The sequence below is a fragment of the Bison bison genome, unplaced genomic scaffold (genome assembly GCF_000754665.1).
Source record: "Bison bison bison isolate TAMUID 2011002044 unplaced genomic scaffold, Bison_UMD1.0 scf7180017864517, whole genome shotgun sequence".
NCBI classification, from domain to species: domain Eukaryota; kingdom Metazoa; phylum Chordata; class Mammalia; order Artiodactyla; family Bovidae; genus Bison; species Bison bison.
The window spans coordinates 8,824,285-8,842,651 of NW_011495070.1; the positions used below are offsets into that span (position 1 = coordinate 8,824,285).

At 39.5% G+C, this 18,367-nt stretch overlaps 1 protein-coding gene across 1 annotated transcript in view; it reads right to left on the reverse strand.

Moving 5' to 3' along the window:
* LOC104981308 (histone H4-like) overlaps window positions 1-18,367 on the reverse strand; it is a 122,078-nt gene that overhangs the window by 48,566 nt on the left and 55,145 nt on the right. The window contains exon 2 of the mRNA XM_010830317.1: window positions 5,024-5,166. Within this exon, the coding sequence (XP_010828619.1) occupies window positions 5,024-5,166 (143 nt within the window). The remainder of the gene's footprint in view (window positions 1-5,023; window positions 5,167-18,367) is intronic.

Below are 18,367 nucleotides of genomic sequence, written 5' to 3' on the forward strand. Positions count from 1 at the left end.
TATTTATTTAGCTGCAGGCCATGTAGGTTCTTAGTTCCCTAATCAGGGATTGAACTCATGCCTCCTGCATTGGAAGTGTGGAGTATTAACCACTGGACTGCCAAGGAAGTCCCACCATCTCACATTATTATGGTAAATCACACTTATTCTTTTATAAGCTTAAGATCCTCCTTGGACCTAATTTTTCAATCAAAGTAATTTCCCTCCTATATTATCATGCATTCATATCTCCACTCAAGTATTTTGGTCTTTCTTCTCTTTAGCCGTCTCAATGAGTAACACCTTACCAATTCATTTTCGTATTTTTATATGAAAGAGATAATAGAATATCGAGTTACAGATTGGGACGTGGAATTCATCTTTAGCAATGGTGACCTCTTCATTATGGCCAGGTCACAATTACGGAATAATATTTGAGGACAGTGAACAAATTAGTAATTAGAGAATGTTAGAGTTGGAAGGAGCTGTGGAGCTCATTTATCTTATATATATTATTTTACAGACTCAATTCCAATCAATTAGAACCTAATGGCTCTGTGTCAGCACTGGGCTGGCTGCTGGGATTCAGACATGAAAAAATGTAGGCTCAGGGAGACCCACTGATGTATCCAAGGTCAAGTGTTATACTCGATAACCTTCTCTTTAATCTGCTCTCCATATTCTTCACTTTGCTCTGTGTCCTTGGATGCTGACCTGTAGGGATGCTGTACCAATAAGATGTCTAGCTTTCTGATTTCTGGTGAGATTAAACTATCGGGAACACTGCCTAGAGATCAGAAAACCTGGAGGAGGGTGAGGTCAGGGTGTTTATCTACCATTTTCTCCCCCTGTGATGTTGGTATGAGCTTGTAGCATTCTTGAACTCTCAAGGAACCCTCTGCACACAGTTCTCCCTTTCTGGGTTCTGATAACTGTTCCCTGTCTTTGTTCCCCAGACTGTAGGTGGTAGAGGCACTTCACAGTTGCTAACCCCTGATTCTCTATCATCCCTTGAGATTTTCCTACGCCCACATCTTTGTAAATAGTTCTTTAATTAAACTCTCCTTAAGTGGCCCAGTTTTAGCATGCCATCTGTTTTCTCTCAGAATCGTGAAGGATACATAACCTATAGAATGATTCTCAGTTTTCCTGATTTGAAATGTTCCTTGAGATGTTTGTAAACCAATTTTTATTTAAGGTTCATAAAGTTCTGATTGTTGACAGAACTTAGCCATTTTTAGGCCATTGATAAATGAGGAAATTGCCGTAGGAACAAGATAGCAGAATCAATAACGGTGGCCCTGAAAATTTACATTCGGTTTGCTCAAGCTGGTATTTACATAATTTTTTGACTCAATCACATTCTTTGGTTTTGAATTCTATCAAGTGGATTTCTGTTTGGTGGATTTCTGTTTTCTGCCTCTCCTCTCTGGAAGTTATCAGATCAGATCAGATCAGTCGCTCAGTCGTGTCCGACTCTTTGCGACCCCATGAATCCCAGCACGCCAGGCCTCCCTGTCCATCACCAACTCCCAGAGTTTACTGAGACTCACATCCATCGAGTCAGTGATGCCATCCAGCCATCTCATCCTCTGGCGTCCTCTTCTCCTCCTGCCCCCAATCCCTCCCAGCATCAGAGTCTTTTCCAATGAGTCAACTCTTTGCATGAGGTGGCCAAAGTACTGGACTTTCAGCTTTAGCATCATTCCTTCCAAAGAAATCCCAGGACTGATCTTCAGAATGGACTGGTTGGATCTCCTTGCAGTCCAAGGGACTCTCAAGAGTCTTCTCCAACACCACAGTTTAAAAGCATCAATTCTTCGGTGCTCAGCCTTCTTCACAGTCCAACTCTCACATCCATACATGACCACAGGAAAAACCATAGCCTTGACTAGACGGACCTTTGTTGGCAAAGTAATAGTAGTGTACAAAACTGACTTGTGGACACAGAGGGGTAAAGAGAGAATGGAACAAATTGAGAGAAGCATTGATATATATAGCCTACCATGCGTAAAACAGAGAGCTACTGGGGAGCTGCAGTACAACACAGGGAGCTCAGCTCAGTGCTCAGTGATGACCCAGAAGGGTGGGATGAGGGTGTGTGAGGCGGGCTCAAGAGCAGGGGGATATGTATACATATAGCTGATTAACTTTATTGTACAGCAGAAGCTGACACAACATTGTCAAGCAATTATCCTTCAATAAGAAAAAAGAAAAATTACAGTAAAAGCAAATCATGTTTTGACTGGATTGTTGCCACTTTTGATTGACAAAACAGCACCATTGAGACAGGGTTGGTCTAGACCTGTGAAATAAGGGGTGCCTTCAAAGGTCCGAGGAAGCCTTCCTGTCTGCCCTCCCTACCCGAGTCCTCCAAAATTCTATTAACCACAGACTTGTGGTTAACATTCTCCAATAGTAGAGCTCATTCTTAAGCCTAAGACTTTGATTCTTGTTCAGATTGTACTCTCCTTGAAAGTAGTAAAGCTTTAAAGTACTGGTGATAAAAAGAGACCTCAGGCAGAAGTATTTTAGATCTTTCTGAGGAAGTTTTGATTTGGGAACACAGAGAGAGATCTGAAGAGTTTGGCTCCTAGATTCAGTCTGTAAGTGAGAAGGGAGTGTTGGTGGGAATCGGGGAGACACTTTAATGTGAAGTAAGTGTATGCTATCAACTTTCCAGACTTGGGAATAAGATGTGGTTTAAAAAAAAGTTCAGAAAACTCTTTCTCAGTTACAAAATCAGGTTCAAGGCATGCCAACTGGGAGAACATTGAAAAGCTCTTTGAGTGAACAGTTCCATTTTATAGGTCTGGCTTTTGGTATTAGACATGAATATGTATTGCAGTTCTAGTGAATAGGATCCGGTGAAGAACTGATACTAATATTGGGCTTCCCAGATGGTGCAGTGGTAAAGAATCTGCCTGTCAATTCAGGAGACACAAGAGACATGGGTTTGATCCCTGGGTTGGCAAGATCTCCTGGAGTAGGAACCCACTCCAACATTCTTACCTGGAAAATTTCATGGACAGAGGAGCCTGTCAGGCAACAGTCCATGGGGTTGCAAAAAGTTGGACATGACGGAGCACGCATATACTACTTACCATATGCTAGGCAGTGTTCTAAATGTTTTATATGGATTAACTGATTTGATTCTCAACAATTCCACGAAGAAGATACTGTTATCGGTCCCTGTATTGGTTTCCTAGGGCTGTCATAACTGAGTTCTACCAACTGGGCGGCTTAAAGAGCAGAAATGTATTGTCTCACAATATGGCAGCTAGCACTTCAAAATCAAGATGTTAGGAGGGTTGGTTCCTTCTTAGAGCTATGAATGAGAATCTGTTCTGGGACTCTCCCCTAGCTTCTGGTAGCCTTAGATGTTCTCTGACTTGTGGACAGCTTTCTCCGTGTGTCTTATTATCTTCCCTCTGTACACATCTAGCTCCACGTTCCAATTTCTCACTTTTATAAGGACACTACTCATACTGGATTAGGGCTCATCTCATCTTAATGGACCATCTACAGAGACCTTATTTCCCCATGTCACATTCCCAGGTACTGGGACTTCAGCATCTATTTGGATAGACTAGAGCATCTATTCAACCCATAATAGTACCCATTTTAAAGATGAAGAAACTGAAGCACAGAGAAGTCCGCTAAGTTGCCCACCATCACAGAAAAACTAAGTGGTTTTGGCAGAGTCCTTGCTATATTGCCTCTCAAAAAGGGAAGCCCAGATGCAGAAAGTCTGGATTATAAATCAAGTAATGATCGCTAGGGTTGTATATGATTGAAATGTCTTACCGCCTTCTATTCTGAAGCAACAGTGGGCTTGTCTTATTGTCATTTAGTTGCTGAGTCATGTCCAACTCTTTGTGACCCCAGGGGCTGCAGCATGCCAGGCTTCCTTGTCCTTCACTATCTCCCAGGGTTTGCTCAAATTCATGTCCATTGAGTTGGTGAGGCTATGCTATCTAACCATCTCATCCCCCACCGCCCTCTTCTCTTTCTGTCTTCAATCTTTCTCAGCATCAGGGTCTTTTCCAATAGGTCAGAAATGACCATGTTTTGTCGACCTGTCCATCTTGGGTGGCCCTGAATGGCATGGCTCATAGCTTCATTGAGTTACACAAGCTCCTTTGCCACGACAAGGCTGTGATCCATGAAGGAGGGGCATGTATAACTAAGCCTTATAAAATTATTTTAAACTGAGATTTGCATTAGTATTATCTAAAGATATGTGTGTTTGAAGAGACTTGTTAACTGGCCCTGGAGAAGACCATTGCATGCATGCATGCCATTACAATTCCTTTTACTAGATAATCTGCTCTTTAAATTGAAACTTTAGATGAAGACAAAATTAAAGAAAATTTGTTCACGCCTACTGTTTTTTTTTTTTTTATTGAAATGTACTTTTCATGTGGTAAAATATACATGTCCTAAATATATAATTTGATGCATATTGGTAAATATATATGCTTGTATATTAACATGAGTTTGAAGGTCTTTCACATTACTTTGCATTCTAATCAACAGTGTAAGTTCTCAATAAGAAAGAATTTTGAACACTTGTCTGATTATATTATATTACCTTACAGAAGTGACAGGAGGAAGTAGTATATAGACAAAGTCTAATTTCATTTTTGTTTGTTCTTATTATCTAAAGGTGCTTTTCTCCTTTTTCCTGCATTCTTTTTTGTTCACACTCATCGATCATCTTAATCTTTTTAGTGCTTTTAATTGTGTTTGTCTCTTAATTGGGTGATGGTTCCTTAGGCACCTTCCTTGGTGAATTCAATTCACAGCCTTATAAGGGTGTTTGAAGGTTGGTCCTGGTTGATTTTTTCCTACCACTGATATGAAAAGAGCAGGATTTGGGAAGCTAGAGAGGAGCTTAAAGCAAGATGGAGAAAGCAAGATCTAACAGTGGAATCTTTATGTGTAGGGAAGTATGGTAACCCCTGATGTTGGTAAGTCCTCTGCCTGGCAACTCTCTCTTCTTATGTCAAAGCTTGGTACGGAGGGAGAGACAGACACGTACCACTGGTCTTGACAGCACCTTCCTGATCTCTGAGGATGGCCTGAAGCTCGAAGCAGTCCCGAAACGATGTTATCAGTGCCGGGTTTTGAGGTGGGGAGTGAATTCCGTCACTTCCACTTTCTGCATCCTTCTCTGTGTTCCTTCTAAGAATAATGGAATTTCAAAAAAGAGTAGTTTAGAGAAACATTTGCAATCATGAAGAAAACCTCTGGAAAGACAATAGAACAACCTGTCCCTTCAAGTTACTGCCAACTCCGTGATTCTAGAATTCATTTTTCAAACAACGAAGTTGAGACTCCAAGAAATAAGTGACTTGAAAAATAATATAGTTGATTTATATATGCTAGTGTGGGAAACAGCTTTCCAGCTGATAAGTTTGGTGCTGTAACGACAAATTTGGAAACAAGAAGGGAAACAGTTTTTAATTAAAAGTTCAGATTTGTTCTGGATGTCAATCCAGAAACTGTGGTATCTCAGATGTTACAAGTCAATTACAGAGAGACATAAATTTGCAGTATTTTGTACTGCAGGGTAGACAGACTAATTCCCCTCAACTTTTCTTTCCTTGTTCACAGCTCAGCTAGAAGCATGGAGCTCTGAAATGGTGTATGCCCAGTCATAGTTCCCCTGTCTGTCTTAGAGTTTATATTTACCAGAGGGGGGAAATGTCCTGGGGTAAGTGAAAGTCTCATGAAAGGTATGGCAAAGAAGGCAAGGATGCGCCATGAAGTAAACCTGGGCAGCACGGGCTGTAACAGAAGCAGCCTAATTGCCAGTAGCCATTCCGAGTCAAGGATCTCTTGTGACCTAGGTCTTTTCTTTGCCACAGAACCTAACACAAAGGTCTGTACCTCTTTGTTCCTCACAGTCCCTCTGTAAGCATTGCTGCTAATAGATTTACTTTCATGGCCAGCCTCTGCTGTATCACAAGGTTACATCAACCAGAGAAGGAACAAATCATGTCCTAGCTTCCCTGCCAAGCCCTCAGGAGGTTTGAAGCTGGGTGCTGCTACTGAAAGATCAAATAAAAGACTGTGCATTTAATCAGTTTCTGATCTTTATCCTCTTAGTATGTATAAGTGTATGATAACTAGAAGTGATTTATCCAAATACATCTTCATCTGAACTCCAGAACATTTTCTAAGCAATGTTTCATCAATTCCCCAAGCAGCTTTTAACACAGATAGGAAAATGAACATGTTTTCTATGACTCATAAACAATATGGATGCACTTAATAAGCCCGATTTTATAAAGATCGTGGTGTTTCCTCAGTCCTGGCAAAGTCAGAGAAGTGAGTTACTTTGGAGCAAGCATTCACTAAGTAGACGATTGTATGCAAATGCAAGCTTGTCAGTGGATCCTTCTGACTTTGGTGACTCACACACATTGAATGCACATGGGTAATTTATGGTTCCACAGACAATTCCTTCCTTATGTTTAAAAAGTCTTTTTTATTTTTTAAAGAACAAAAGTCCAATATATAATCATAAATTTAAGACACACACAAGCACATAAAAGAACATATGAAAGTCACTCTCATCATCACCATTTCCTTGACGTCCTGATGGTAATAACACGTTGATTTGTGTATACTTGCAGACATTTCCCCCTACATATATAAATATGTGTTTTTATAAGATTCAAAGTTATAAATATTGTTTTGCAACTCATTTTTATCACTTAGTAATACATGTTGTGATATTTTAAAATATATAAATCAAGCTATGCTTTTTAGTTGCCACATACTTATTTTCAGCCTAAGAGACTTTTACTCCCCCCACAATTGATGTTCATCTAGTAGTTTCCAATCTCTTTCATACTGCAAACGATGCTACAATATTCCTTTGAACTGAAAGGCTACAATAAATATTCTTGGAGTATTGTTTGCAATAAGAAAAGAATTGTTACAGTTCTTCTTGGAGAATGTATGTGTTTCTTTAATAAAAATTCCTAAAGGAAAAATTATTTTCAAATGGGTAACTCCATGTATCATTTAGCTATTTTTGTCTAGCAGTTTGAGACTAACATTTATTCACAAGATGACATATTGGTTTAGCAGTTCTTCCTTAGCTAGATTGAGTTATGTGTCTGCAGTCGGCTGTGGGTTGGTGAGCAGTCCTGTTGATATTTGTGTGGTTATCCCACATGTCTAGTGGCTGACTAGCTTTTGGCTGGCCTAGATAATTCAGCCATAATTTCTCCTAGAAGCCTAGTCTAGTTCTCATGGCAAGACAGAGGTCAATGAGAAGAGGAATCATGCAAACATATCTTGGAGTCTTGTGTCAAATTTGCTACTACTCCATTGGCCAAAGTGAGCTACATGGCTGAGTCCAAGAGTATGTGTGGGAGAACACTGGACAAGGTATGAAAAATTAGGATCATTTTTGCAAGCAATTTTCACACATTAGAAATGTTTACAGATACTGCCAAATTGCCCTCCCACAGGATTTAACAAATTTTTACCACTATGAATGGTGTATAAGACAATTTTGGCAACAAAATTCAGTCTCCCATATTGAAAGATTAGGAACACAGCACAATTTTATTTCCATGACCTTTTCTCATTCCTTTTGATTTCTGCTATTATGTTCTAGGACCATCAACCAGATTCATTATGATTACTGTTTTTTGTTTTAAACTGTATAATGTTCTTTTTAAGATTTATAACATTTACTTTATTTTTATAACCTTAATTAAAATAACTTTAGTAGTTTTTTGTCTTAGCTATGATTAAAGAGGAATTAATACTTACTGTTAGTTTTTTCATAAAGCAGCTTTCTTATTCCTGAGTATGCAATTTTGAACTATATCTTAATTGGATGAAATTTTATTAGGCAGGTTTGCAAAACATGGTCATGAGCTTTCTATTTTCTAAGGTCATTCACATCTAACAATCCCTTTTTTTTTGCTTTTATGCATGAATAAGCCAAGGATAAATTATTGGGTCACATTTCCCCCCTATTTATCTACTACCTTCTGGAATTGAATATTCCTATAGAGAACTTGAAGATAGACACTATTTTTTCCTCATTCAATCATTTAACACATATTTATTGAGCTTCTACCACGTGGCAAGCACTACTCCAGATACTGAGAAGACAGAAATAACACACACACACACACACACACATCTCTCTGTTCTCCTGGAACTTAAATTTTAGGGAGGCCATATATAATAGGGCTTCCCTGTTGGCGTTAGTGGTAAAGAATCTACCTGCCAATGCAGGAGAAGCAGGAGACAAAGGTTTGATCTGTGGATTGGGAAGATCACCTGGAGTAGGAAATGGCAGCCCACTTCAGTATTCTTTCCTAGAAAATTGCCATGGACAGAGGAGTCTGGTGGACTGCTGCATACAGCCTGTGGGACTGAAGAGTCAGGCACGACTGAGCACGCACACAGCATCATCGTAGACAATAAACAAAATGAATATGTAAATGATTTCTTTTAATTTCTTATTATCTTTTCTCTGACATCTTATTTCACAGATCATTTTCTTTATTTTCTATTATAGTGCAAGTGTAAAAGTCCCTGTTATTTCTTGGAATGTGCCTTATTCTGGAATACTTTTATGTATCGTTTTAAAGGAACATAGAATACTAAAAACCTATATATATATATATGACATATATACATATATATACTTATATATATGTTATATATATTTATGTATATTTATATATATTTATGTGTATGTTATATATATATATATAAAGCTACTTTTGCTTTAGTGTTTTTGCATTGTTGATCAGCCATTTGTTTTCAGGCTTTTCATTTTTGAAAGGGGATGACGCTTTCCAGGTCTTCTCATGCCCCAAACAGTCTGTGTGTATTATATTTTACTCCCATCTGTTTTTATCTGGGCCCTTTTTGCACACTCATCTTATAATGTGAGCTTGAGGCAAGGCACTGACGGTTTAATGTTCTCTTCTTCTGTTTCTGAGAGTAGGGGTATAGTTTCTGGGAAGAAGACTTACCAACAGGGATCTCAATGATGTTTCTGCTTCTTTCTCCATAGTTGTATTAAGGAGATTTCTGGGGGCGTTTCTGCTCTGGGGGAAGGTGGATTGGGTTTCCCGCCTTCGGTATGTTGGTGTATTGTTGGCATATTGAGTGAGTCTGGCGGTTCTTCTGGCTTCTAGGCGTCACTGTTCTGTGCACTGGAGAAGAGTGTCTTGAAGAACATTCCATATTTTCTACCTCTGCAGTTCCTGTATCACCGAGTTGAGCTGGTCTCAAGTTGGGGGTATCAGTGAAGATTCTCTGAATTTATTTTCTTCTTTTATTCCCTTTGAGGAATAAGAGGTCATCACCATGTTACCTCTGGTAGTCCATTTTCTGTTCCACTTGTTCTATTGCTGGGTGAGACTATTTTTTAAGTTAGTTTTTACTGGAGTATAGCTGCTTTACAATGTTGTGTTAGGTTCTGCTATATAGTAAAGTAAATCAGTTATACGTATATGTACATATATCCTCTCTTTTGTAGATTTCCTACCCATTTAAGTCACCACAGAGCATTGAGTATGAGAGAGACTTTTAAACGATTGTTTGAATTAAGCTTCCTTCCTTATTTCACCATTTATCGTATGCTTGTACTTTCTTCTTCTTTTTCAAAAAAATTTTTTTGGAGGGTAACATATGAGTCTATAGTTTTCTTCCATCTGTTTCCAGAATTTGTCTGCATGTGTTTAATTTCCTTGAAAAGCTCTTAATAAAATTTTCTTTTGTGGCCAGTTTAAAAACTAATCAGCATTTGAGGCTCCATGATGGCTATCCTAACCATGTGACAACTATCATATGCATCAGAGGAAGTGGACCTATGTACAATCAACATCAGTTAAGGTTCCTCAGTAAACGGCATACTTCAGGCAGCTTGTATCATTTCTCTTAAACTTATTTCTTCACCTTTGACCCCCAAATATGTTGAAATATAACTTGAGAGAGAATTCAGTTTCTCTGTTTCTGAGTTCTTCCCATTTCAAAATCTTATTTTTTGTAGCTGAAGTGAAAAACAAGGAGCCTGGTTGTGGATGTCTAGCAAATAGTGTCCTGAGGTATACATGTTTACTTCCTACGGCTGCTGTAACAAATGGTTACAAGCCAAGTATCTTGAAACAACAGAGGTTTTTTCTCACACTTCTGGAGAGTAAAAGTTCAAAATCAGGGTGTCAGGAAGGCATGCTGTCTCTGAAGACTCTGAGGAAGAATCTGTTCTTGCCTCTTCCTGGCTTCTGGGTGTCGTCACCTTGACCCTCCTTGGCTTGCATCACATCACTCAGTCCCTGTCTCCACAGGGTCTTCTTCTGTGTATATGTGTCCTCTCCTCTTTTAAGGTCCTTGGTAGTCAGCCCCAACCCAGAATAACCTCACTTTTACCAAGTGCATCTTCAAAGACCTTATTTCCAAATAAGGTCACATTCGGAGGTTCTGGGTAGACATGAGTTGGGGGGACATTATTCAACCTACTACAGCAGGAATTGCAGCAGTTAGTGTGTAGAGAGTGAACCTGTCAGGAATAAGGATCATGTATTCATAAGTTTGGTATGTTTAAGGGTACCAGTGAAAGAAGATTATAAACTGCGGTTTATCCTCTCTGTGCAACCAACTACCGAATGTAACTCCAAGGCTTGACTCTGAGGTATCTCCAGATCTGGGTTGTAATTAGGGGTCAATGATAGATCAAGAAAGGTGCTATAAAAGAAAGGACTTTCCATTTCACAACAAGCCCATTTGTTTCTTGGAGTATAAAAGTGAGAGGTTGGATCCTAATGCAGGAGAGGATCTACAAAGTGGGAACTTCTCTGTAGCAAATATAGGAGGAAACTGAAATGATTGGATATCAGTTTGAATGATTCCTTTCCAAATGCCTCTGGCTGAAGCAGTGTCTCTCTGTTCATAGCTCAGGTCGAGAACTGTGTTTGTCTTTCTTCTGGACCAGACTTGGGAGGGGGTAGATTGATGGAGGGAGAAGGCAATGGCACCCCACTCCAGTACTCTTGCCTGGAGAATCCCATGGATGGAGGAGCCTGGTGGGCTGCAGTCCATGGGGTCGCACAGAGTCGGAAACGACTGAAGTGACTTAGCAGCAGCAGCAGCAGAGTGATGGAGTGAGTGAGAACACAGCAGTGAGGACAGTGTGGAAGCTAGCGCTTAGCATTCTGTCTCCAAAAAGTAGACATTCATGATTGGCACGTTAGTCACTGTCCTCTAATCCCACCCTCCTCTGATTGCCCCCGCCAGTATAGAAAAGGTGATTCAATATTGTGACTTCTTGCTTGAGCTTAGAGTTTTTTCAAAGCTCAAGGGCTGCTGAGCACATTCTACCTAGTAGGGAAAAAGTATTGACTAAGTTGTCTCATTTACATTAAAAAGTCGGTTCTATTTGAAAAATAAAATATACTGTTGGTTGGTCAAGAGTAAGAACTTTTTAGACACTTGAATTCCAGAAACCTTCTGATTAGGAAATAATAATAATGGCATTAAAAACTACATTTGCAGAATAATGCCATTTGCAACAACATGGATGGACCTAGAGATTATCATACCAAGTGAACTAGTTAGACAGGGACAAATTTATATGTTAGCACTTAAATGTGGAATCTAAAAAGTAATACAAATGAATGTATGTATAAAACAGAAACAGACTCCCAGACATAGAAAACAAACTTATGGTTACCAAAGGGGAAGACTTGGGGGAGGAATAAATTAGGAGTTTGGGATTAGCAGATACAAACTACTATTTACATATAAAACAGATAAACAGTGAGGTCGTACTGTGTAGCACAGGGAACCATAGTCAATATCTTGCAATAAACTATAATGGAAAGGAATATAAAAAGTTTTTTTTTTGTGTATATATGTACCACTTTATTGTTATAGCAGAAACTAACAGCACTGAAAGTCAACTGTACTTCAATTAAAATTTTTTATAAAACCCTGCATTCTGTTTCACTTACCCTTTATTATTTGTCTGAGACTTGACCATAAAGACAAAATAAAGATCTAGCACAGAGTGATGTTCAGGCACCAAGTTGGTTATTTCAGCTGCTTGAGGCAGAGAAATCTGTTTCGAAACCAAGTTCCATGTGGCGGGTCTCCCTTCTTGTTTATACTTTGCTGCTGCTGCTAAGTCGCTTCAGTTGTGTCCGACTCTGTGCAACCCCACAGACGGCAGCCCACCAGGCTCCCCCGTCCCTGGGATTCTCCAGGCAAGAACACTGGAGTGGGTTTCCGTTTCCTTCTCCAGTTTATATTTTATAAGTGGAAAAAAAAGCTCAACCAAACACTTTCAGTTGCCAAGGAAACAGTATCTTCTTTTGAAAGAAGGGGGAAACGTGAGTTCTCCGTACTTGTTGGCTCACTGCAAGTTGGTGCCAATGATCCTGAGTAAGTGGTTTGTGAAACAATAGGGCCCTGCTGTCCTTTCCATGGATGGAAACTGTACGTGGAAAAACAAATCCGGTACTAACAGATGATTTCCTTGAAAGTATCCCCTTTTGCATAAGTAGGTGGCTTTACTTTCTATCTGTCCTCTGCTCTCCCCTCCCCACTGCTTAAGTGAACAGCCATGGCATACAGAACATGTGTGGCTACAGGGTCAGACTAGCAGAATTCCAAAATATACACTTTGAGTTTTATTTTTCTAGCTCTTGAGCAGCTAATAATTTAGAGACAGGCTTAAAAACTATGGTTCCCTATAGATGAGTTTTTCTTAATTAATTGGCTTCACACAGTCTCCAAAGATAACTCTGCTTGTTATTCTTCTGTAGTCAGAAGACATCTCTTGGCCATGTGAACTGTGGGAGAAAGCGAGAAGAGCTTCTACTCAACCTTGAGGATCATAATTCTAAGCATCAGGACCAAAGCCTGAGTTGATCATGCACTTCCTATAAAATGATACTATTTCCTCTTCAAATATGAAATAGTATGAAGCCTCTGGTGAGGGAAAGATGATTACATCCTGACTGTATTTTCATCAAGCTTTGATTTAGCAACAGATTATGCAAGGGTTATTAGAGGACATGGCAATCTTATGAAGCATTGAGATCTGTCTTTAAATAATGGGAAAAAAAGACTTCAGGAAATATTAGAAAAGCTTTCTCTTGTGTTCATCTTGCCTCTAATATAGTGAGTGCTGAGTATATGTTAAACATGCAATGAAAACTTATTCAATGATTGATTGGCTCTGAGATTATTACACTGTAGAAAGTCATTAGACATGAATGGTCATTGAGAAAGGAGATAAAAATTAAAAGAAGATTGAGAATAATTTAAAAAAATGAGGTCTTTGCTTTTGATGAATTGATGTGGAAATGCTTATACATTCCTTGGGGTTTCCCTGGTGGCTCAGATGGTAAAGAATCTGCCTACAATGCAGGAGACCTGGGTTTGATCCCTGGGTTGGAAAGATCCCCTGGAGAAGGGCATAGCAACCCACTCCAGTATTCTTGCTTGGAGAATTCCATGGACAGAGGAGCCTGGGGAGCTACAATCCATGGGGTCCCAAAGAGTCAGACATGACTGAGCTATTACAGACACACACACATACACACATTCCTTAAAAAACATTGGGATCTATTTGAGTTCTCAGGACTCCTAATTACTCTCATGGATATGAGTGGCTACAGTGTTTGTCATCGTATCAATCATTATGATTGATTTAGTTGATTTTCCTCGATAGTCCTTTTTTTTCTTCATTGATCTAAATACTCTCTGAAAGCTGAACTCACAGATGAAAATGTGTCCTTATCAGACAGAGGAGAACATTCCTTGTTCCAGGGTCCTTCTCTGTTTGGATCATTTAGTGAGCGTCTCTCTTAAGACTCTAAAGGTGCAGGTAGGGAGAAACAGGAGTGTTGGGTTTGTCCATGTCTGTATCAGCTTGGTTTTATACCTTCTTCATTACATTGTCTTATTCCCCACCCCGCCTTGCTCCTTTTCTAAAAGTGTTTATGAGATGACCAGAAACCATATCAGTGTTGCCTCTTTCTTATTGAATGTTTCAAACAAATGTTTGGCACTCAGTCTACAGCAATGGCAACCCACTCCAGTACTCTTGCCTGGAAAATCCCATGGACTGAGGAGCCTGGTAGCCTGCAGTCCATGGGGTCGAGAAGTGTCAGACATGACTGAGCGACTTCACTTTCACTTTTCACTTTCATGCATTGGAGAAGGAAATGGCAAACCACTCCAGTGTTCTTGCCTGGAGAATCCCAGGGACAGAGGAGCCTAGTGGGCTGCCGTCTCTGGGGTCGCACAGAGTCCGACACGACTGAAGAGACTTAGCAGCAGTAGCAGCAGCTACAGCAGTATTAAATTGTAACCAAGGCAGACGTAGGATCTGCTGATTTATATGGTGTTGTTGACAGAGGTGAACATGGAGTTCATGGCAGTTGCAGCCCTGCATAGATAGGTGTTCCTCTTGGAGAACATACAACATGTTCTTGGAAGCAGAAAGGGAAACCTTTATGCTGCCGAACTGAATTAGAAAATCAGTGATGATTACAATCCTGTTTGTAAAATCAGTGATGGTGACAGTGATGAAAATCAGTGATGATTACAATCTCACCTTTTGAAGTTTCAAAATATGTTAATGTTTTAGCTAATGTATTATAAAATACAGTTAGATAATGTATTTTATATTGCCTAAAAATCTAAAAAGAGTTCTTTAACACTGAGCCACCAAGGAAGTCTCTAACGTATTCTTTTGATGGAGGAAGGAGATGTGTAGAGACATAAAGTAATTTCCCTAAATCATACAGTTTTAAACCCAAGTGTTATGACTCAAATCTATTTTTATTCCACTGTGCTGGGCTGCCTTCCAAAGAAGCTGTGTTGTTACTTCTCTGTTGATGGAGAGGAAAACACTTGAAATGTCTGTGTCATGGTTTCTATGCCCCTAAAGATCTGTTAATACCACCCACCTACTTGATAGGGTTGTAATTAGGACCAGATGAACTTCTGTGTAAGACTGTTCGGGGACTATGTCCTAGAAACTTATCATATTTCTTTTCTGTTCCACCCAGGAATGTGGCCAAAAGATAGAACATCAACCAAAATGGAAAAATAACTTTCCTTGAAATAAAGTATATCTCCAGTCTCTCCCCTAAAATCTCTTTAAATTTCTTTTAATTGGGAAAAATTATCTTCTAGTATAGAGAAAGAATTTCATATCTTAAGAATATTTTGCATTTGGCAATTGAAAAGTTTAAAACTATGTAAACATTATTGATTTACTTCTTAAGGGTAGTTAAATATGTTTGCTCAAAAACAAGAAAGAACCTTTACTGGATTGTTCAGGAAGTTTAATAACTTTAGGCAAAATAAAGCACCTAGTACTTTTCTTATACATAGTAAATACTCAATAACTATGAAATATATAATGTAATACAGAAAGTAAAGGAGGGAGAATGAGAGATTAAAAACAAAAAACTCACACCATAAACTTTGCAGAATTACTGATATTAGAATGGCTGTCTAGACTGCTGAATTACTGAAGATTATCTGGAGTATAGTAATAGTTGTTTGAATAAATGAGATAATTGGTTTACTTGAATGTATGTATTTAGGTTCCACATGTATATTTCTTCTTTCTCTGTTGAGCGTGTTTGGAACACCTGCTTGCTGCTACTGCTAAGTCACTTCAGTCGTGTCTGACTCTGTGCGACCCCAGAGACGGCAGCCTACCAGGCTCCCCTGTCCCTAGGAGTCTCCTAAGTGCTACTAATTTTTCTAGAAGCTACACTGCAAAACAGGAATTGAGACACAGATGTAGAGATCTAACATATGAACATGGGGTGAGGGGAGAGGAGGTTGGGATAAATTGGGAGACTGGGATTGACATATATACAACTATTGATACTATTTATAAAATTGATAGGGTTTTTCCAGTGGCTCAGTAGTAAAGAATAGGCCTGAAATTCAGGAGACACGGGAGATATGGGTTTGATTCCTAGGTCAGAAAGCTCCCCTGGAGGAGGGCATGGAAACCCACTCCGGTATTCTTGCCGGGAGAATCCCGTGGACAGAGGAGCCTGGCAGACTACAGTCTGTGAGGTTGCATAGAGTCAGACATGACAGATGCAACTGAGCATGGCACGAGCCTAAAATAGATAACGAATGAGAACTTACTATATAGCGCAGTGAACTCTACTCAATGCTCTGTGGTGACCTAACTGGGAAAGAGATCTAAAAAAGAGAGGATATATGTAAACATGTAGCTGATTCACTTTGCTGTACAGTAGAAAGTAACATGATATTGTAAAGCAAGTATACTCCAATACAAATTAATTTAAAAAAAAAGAACCAACGGCAACAAAATAGATACCATTTTGCCTTTATCCAGCGCTCAGAGACTTTGGTACTCTTAGTTCTGCTTAAGATATTGATTTCATGGAAATTGAATAGGTTCTTTGATCAGAAAGAGCTTAAAAGAGGATGAAAGGAAGATAGTTGTCATTTAGGTCACAGTTAAACATTGGCAGACACAGGAAATTGCCAGAAATTGTTTGGATGCTTTGGGGATGTGCAGTCGATGCTCAGCTGATGAAAATCATGATGTTACATGCCCAGCTCCTGTCGGACAGTGAGAATGTCAATATTATAGAAGGAGTATGTGCCGTAGGAAGGGGGGCACTTGTGGCAAAGCAAACCTGTGCAAGGAGAAGACAGTAGGTTTAGGTATGGATAGCTAGCCACTGGTTCTCTGTCCTCAGCCCCTCTAATCCTGGGAGTTTCTGCACATCATTTTACCCAGATTTTCAGCAAGTATTCTGTGGTGAACTGAAAAGCTTAGCACAGGTGGTAAGTGCTATTTCCATGTTATTTAATAATAGATATATATATATAATATGTATACATAGTACAATAGAATATATTCCATTATAGAATAGAATATTATATTATACATATATAATAATAGAAATATTGTATTTCTGTATATATGCACATCTGTGTATATATTTTTATCATGGCATATAAGAATTGGTACATTTGTAAAGGTGAGCAATTTTCTGCTCAGTGTATGGCTTCTCCTCACAAAGATTATAAAATAGCTTATTATTTTTTAAATAATGATAAATGTAATATAGAACTCCTTATTAACAAGTTCTATGTCTCTAATTAGAAGGATCCAGGTTTTAACAAATTTCAGGAACAGAAGCCTGAGTGCATTACCCAATATTTGACATGTCCCTTGTGGCTCAGCTGGTAAAGAATCCGCCTGCAATGTGGGAAACCTGGGTTCAATCCGTGGGCTGGGAAGATCCCCTGGAGAAGGGAAAGGCTACCCACTCTAGTATTCTCGCCTGGAGAATTCCATGGGCTATATAGTCCATGGGGTCACAAAGAGTCAGACACAACTGAGCAACTTTCACTTCACTAAGAGCACATGGATGTGATGAGTTTGTGAAATGGATCAGATACTGTGATACTGTGCAGTCAGAACCAGAGCATCCATCAAGGGGAAGGCTGGAGTCAGGGACATGATCCAGGATATTCTTGAGTAATGGCAGGCAGTAAGTCTGTGCTCTTCGTATGCTCTCTGTACACACACACACTAAATGAATTCAAGTCCTGATTTTGCCACTTTATAAAGATCCTCACTGAGCAAGGCTTGGTGAGATCCTCCATTTAGGAGACACCTAAAGATTTGACTTCAGGGCTACAAAGATTGATAGCAATAACTATGCATTTATGTGAGTGGGCTCACATGTGTCTTCATTCAAGAGCAGAGAATAACATAAAGCTGCATGGTTTAACTTAAATTTTCTAGTACCATAACTATTAAAGATCTATCTCAGATGTTCCTTCAGGAGGTTTTATATCCCTCAAAGCAACATTCTTAAAAAATTTGTAATTGAAGTATTATGAAGTATAAGACCAGATTCATTGAGCCTTATTTTTCTTCTTGCTTTTTTTCCTGTATAGAGGCTGGCAGTAGACTGCTGTCTAGAACAATTCTTTAGTGGAGGACATCCCACAGGTGGGAGGATTTTAATGGGAATCTAGTGTGGGGAATCCAAGGGTAGAAGTTAGGAATCCCATGAATTTGGGGAGTGCTGACTTGCCCAGGCTGGAGAAGGCAATGGCAACCCCACTCCAGTACTCTTGCCTGGAGTGGGGCATGGACGGAGGAGCCTGGTAGGCTGCAGTCCACGAGGTCGCTAAGAGTTGGACACGACTGAGCGACTTCACTTTCACTTTTCACTTTCATTCATTGGAGAAGGAAATGGCAACCCACTCCAGTGTTCTTGCCTGGAGAATCCCAGGGACGGGGAGCCTGGTGGGCTGCCATCTATGGGGTCTCACAGAGTCGGACATGACTGAAGCGATTTAGCAGCAGCAG